Below are 4072 nucleotides of genomic sequence, written 5' to 3' on the forward strand. Positions count from 1 at the left end.
TTAAAACATTGTCAAAATTTCTAAAAAATTACATTAATTTACAATATATCTATTTAAAATTAAAATATCTCTAAATGAATATAGTTCTTAATATTTGAATTGCATTTCAATAACATGTTTTATTTTAAAATTTAATTGTTTATTTAGTTTGAATAAAAAAGTTGAATAAAAAAATAATAATTTTGATATTTTTAAACTAAATTCAATTTTTTTAAATATTTTTCTTGAATAAATACATAAATATTCATCAAAATTCCCGGGACAAATCGAGATATTCATAATTTGAATTTATTTTTTTTTATTCGCTTTTTCAAATTTTATAAATGATATGCTATTTTCTGCAACATATTTATTATCTTTACTCAACTTTATATATTTTTGTAAATTTCCTTTTTTACAATTTCAAATTCGAGAATTATTGTTTTTCATTTGGGAAAAATTTCCTTTATTTAAGCTAAATAATAAATAAATAAATTTTTAATAAACAACTGTAATCTTTTGATCCAGAATACCTAATTTTTTGATTATTTTTTTAGCTAATTTTTTTAAATTTGTATTTTTACAAATGTTTGTTTAAATATTTTTTTTTTAATTTCATACAATTTTTTGCATTTTAATTAAAAATCCGAGAGCGATTTGTTTATTTTTAAAAAAAATTAATAAATTTAATTTTAACAACAATCTATATATTAAAATGTAAACACTATATGTATTAAACTTTCGAAAATCTTGTTTTAAATAATCTTTGAATTACGTAAAGAATCAAAATATTTAAATTTTCCATACATCCTTTATATTTTCCATATTTTATATTAAAAATGCTTTATAAACAAGGTGCTCAATAAAAATTGTTTATATTAAAATTTAATAAAATAAATAAAAAATACTGTCTTCAAAATATTACATTCGTTGGATATATGTACTAGCGAAATACTTCCATAAAATTTCCAATAGCTCCTTTTGATTATTATAACCAAACTTTTCCATATAATTTTTTACAGCTTTTAATTAATTGTTCTTGCATTTAAATATTTTAATTATTCTTGTTTCTATTGCATACCTTATTTATTTATAAGTCATTCAATTTTTTTTTGTTTTATAAATATTTCCTGAATCCATTTTTTATAATTTTAATTTTTACATCTTAAAAAGCAGAATAAGACGTAAAAATTAAACATTTAATTTAAAACGTTGGCTAGAAACAAATAGTTATGTTCACCATTTGACCAATTTACCTAAATATGTATTTAATCAACGATTTTTTAGTAAATTTTTGGTTTTGGTATATTTATCAATCGTATATGAAGTTTACACGGCAAAAATGATGAAAGTCAATTTTTACGGTAAAAGACAATATTAATACCAAAAAACTGCGCGTAAAAAGTAGAATCGAATGGCCTGAATCGAAAAATTTATTTTTGACTTACGTAATGACTTACTACGTTTTTGTCATTTTTTTTGTGTACTTTCGATCAAATGATGGAAAATAAAGAAAATAGAAAAAACATAACAGTCTAAGAATAATTTTATCGTTTTCAATGATAAATGGTAACCCGTTGAAAAACATTTTGATTTAAAATTTGAATTATATGATTCCAAATTTAGTCTTCAAAGTTTAAAATTCGTTTTCTGGCAAATGAAATAAAAGTGACCTTCATCGTTTTTGCCGTGTAGGCTTCATATAGTCAAAGTTTATTTATTAAACTGTAGAATATACGTATATCATATACTATTCTATTAACAAAAGTGAGAAAATTTCGGCATTTAAAAAAATTGACACGGGATTTACATATCTAGTTTTAAACTCGATTACTACATCTCAAATATTTGATGAAATGCTTGTGAAAAATCACTGATTTTCGTCCATATTATCCAATCTAATAACGCTGTTTTATACTAAATATTTATATATAAAATTATATAAAATTTAAATAAACAGTGTTATTAAATTAAAAATTGCATATATATTTTCTGCAGAAACATTGTTTTTCATCAGAACAACCAATATCACCTCCCCCCCCACCTACCCTAAACATTTGCCCAGTAAGAAATTGCATTGAAAAATCGCTGTTTTTCGTTCATAATATCCAATCTAATAGCACTGTTTTTGTATTAAATATTTATTAATATACATACAAATAAATTTAAATAAACAAACTGTGTTATTAGATTGGATATAAACGACTAAACCAGCTGTTATTCATGCGTATTATTTTGGAAAAGAATAAACTTTGAAAACAATTTCTTACTGGTAAGTTGTATGGGGTGGGTGGGGGGGTAAGGGTAGGTTTAATGAAAAACGGTTTTTTCCAGAAAATAATTGCCTGAAAGGAAAATGCTTATTAAGAAAATTATAGGTAAGAATATACGTATATATAGTATACGATTCTGCTTACAAATGAAAGAAAATGTTGGTATTTAAAAAAATTGACAAGGGATTTAAATATCTAGTCTTTAAGCGGAATCACTACCCTTCAAATATGTGATAAAATGATCACGATATCACATATATGCCACTGTGTAGCATACACGTTATAGTAGAGTCATAATAGAATATCATACACAGAGAAATCTAAAAAATAGTAGCAAATGAAATTAAAAATTAGATATACAAATAAAAAAAAACTCAAGAATACAAATTAGCTTAAAACTAAACAAGGATTTAAAAAATTAAATTTATTTTAGAAAAATGCAGTGGTGTACTTTTTTATAAAAAAATATTGAATATAGAATAGAAAATCTAATATAGATAATTTAGAAAAATTACGCAAACCATAAAGTACATTTATTTCCCTTTCTAAAAATTGGTGTGATACGGGTAATTTTTCAACAAAGGATACTCCCCACAGGTGACTTCCTCAATTTTAAGATCTGGTGTATGTGCAGGAATTGATTCTATATACACACTTTTAAGGCAACTAGAAAATGCATTGACAATCTCTATCTCTTAAGGTGTTGAGCGCTATGTTCGACAATTTTTTTAAAATACCCGAATTGTCAGAAAACGCCTAACTCGATGCTATCTCTACATATGTTAAATTCTGTTGATTGAACATAATTTTTATTTGATTGAATATAATATTTATATTTTGATGGATTAAATTATTTAAGATTTTTCTAATGTTGTTAAAAGTTTACAAAAAATGTTTGTGCAGTAAGTAATTCTTTTCTTTCTTTTTTATTACATTAATAATCTTCTTATTTAACCAGGTACCAGGATACCTTCTTCTTCTGCTCATCTTCTAAGGTAGAGTTTCTTCAAAAATATTGTTTAATGTGTTTGTTATATATTGTGTAAGTTGTTTGTGTTTAATAAAAGGGGTGTTTGAACCTATTATATTCAAAGTTTAACGAAAATGCCTTTTTCATTAAATTAATTTCAAAAACTTCAAATAAATTTTCAGTGTTAAAACGAACAGTAAAAACTTACCGACCACGGAATTATCCGACCCAAGATCCCGATTCAACTTTTCCATTTCCTCGTGTCGTTTTTCCATTTCCAGTTTCCGGGCGGCGTCTTTTTTCCTTGCGGTCCTCCACATCTCCGGACGGTACTTCCTGAGACACTGACACGCCCGCACCATGTTTCAACTTCTTAACTTTAAAATCTTCTATAATATGCAACGTGAACGGTTTACTTTTTTGGCCAAAGTGAAACTTTTATCGATAAAACTCCTCGAGAACGTGTCGCGAAAACGAATCGCCAAGGGACAAACACGAACGAACTTTTATCCCATTGGAGGGATTTTTGTAAACGAAGATGAATTTCGGCCGTTTTTGTCACGACATTTTACGGCGATGTCGCGACGTGTGTTTTTTTTTTATTGGGAAAATATGTATGATATGTAGCAAAACGTGGACGTGTGGGGAATAATCGATGATTTTCCTTTGCATGTAGGTCAAAGGGTTCGGCCAAATTGATGACCTCCGCAATCAATTAATTTCAGAAGAATAATGAGTTAAGTAAGCCTACATTGTTGTTTTTTAATTAGCGAATTCTTTGCTAATAACAAATTTTTTATTAACAACTTAGCAGGCACATAATCCTGAGCGACCCATATCGAACTCGCCC

At 26.1% G+C, this 4072-nt stretch overlaps 1 protein-coding gene across 3 annotated transcripts in view; it reads right to left on the reverse strand.

Moving 5' to 3' along the window:
• Positions 1 to 4072, reverse strand: part of LOC126740606 (protein PALS2) — a 65839-nt gene that overhangs the window by 58125 nt on the left and 3642 nt on the right. The window contains exon 1 of one of the 3 annotated variants that reach the window (XM_050446702.1): positions 3431 to 3615. The exons of 1 other annotated variant lie outside the window; for it this stretch is intronic. In XM_050446702.1, coding sequence (XP_050302659.1) covers positions 3431 to 3584 — 154 coding nt within the window. In that variant the 5' untranslated portion in view covers positions 3585 to 3615. Of the gene's footprint in view, positions 1 to 3430; positions 3616 to 4072 lie in introns of those variants that run through there. One more of the 3 variants, XM_050446700.1, reaches the window with a different exon arrangement.

The sequence above is a fragment of the Anthonomus grandis genome, chromosome 9, assembly GCF_022605725.1.
Source record: "Anthonomus grandis grandis chromosome 9, icAntGran1.3, whole genome shotgun sequence".
NCBI classification, from domain to species: domain Eukaryota; kingdom Metazoa; phylum Arthropoda; class Insecta; order Coleoptera; family Curculionidae; genus Anthonomus; species Anthonomus grandis.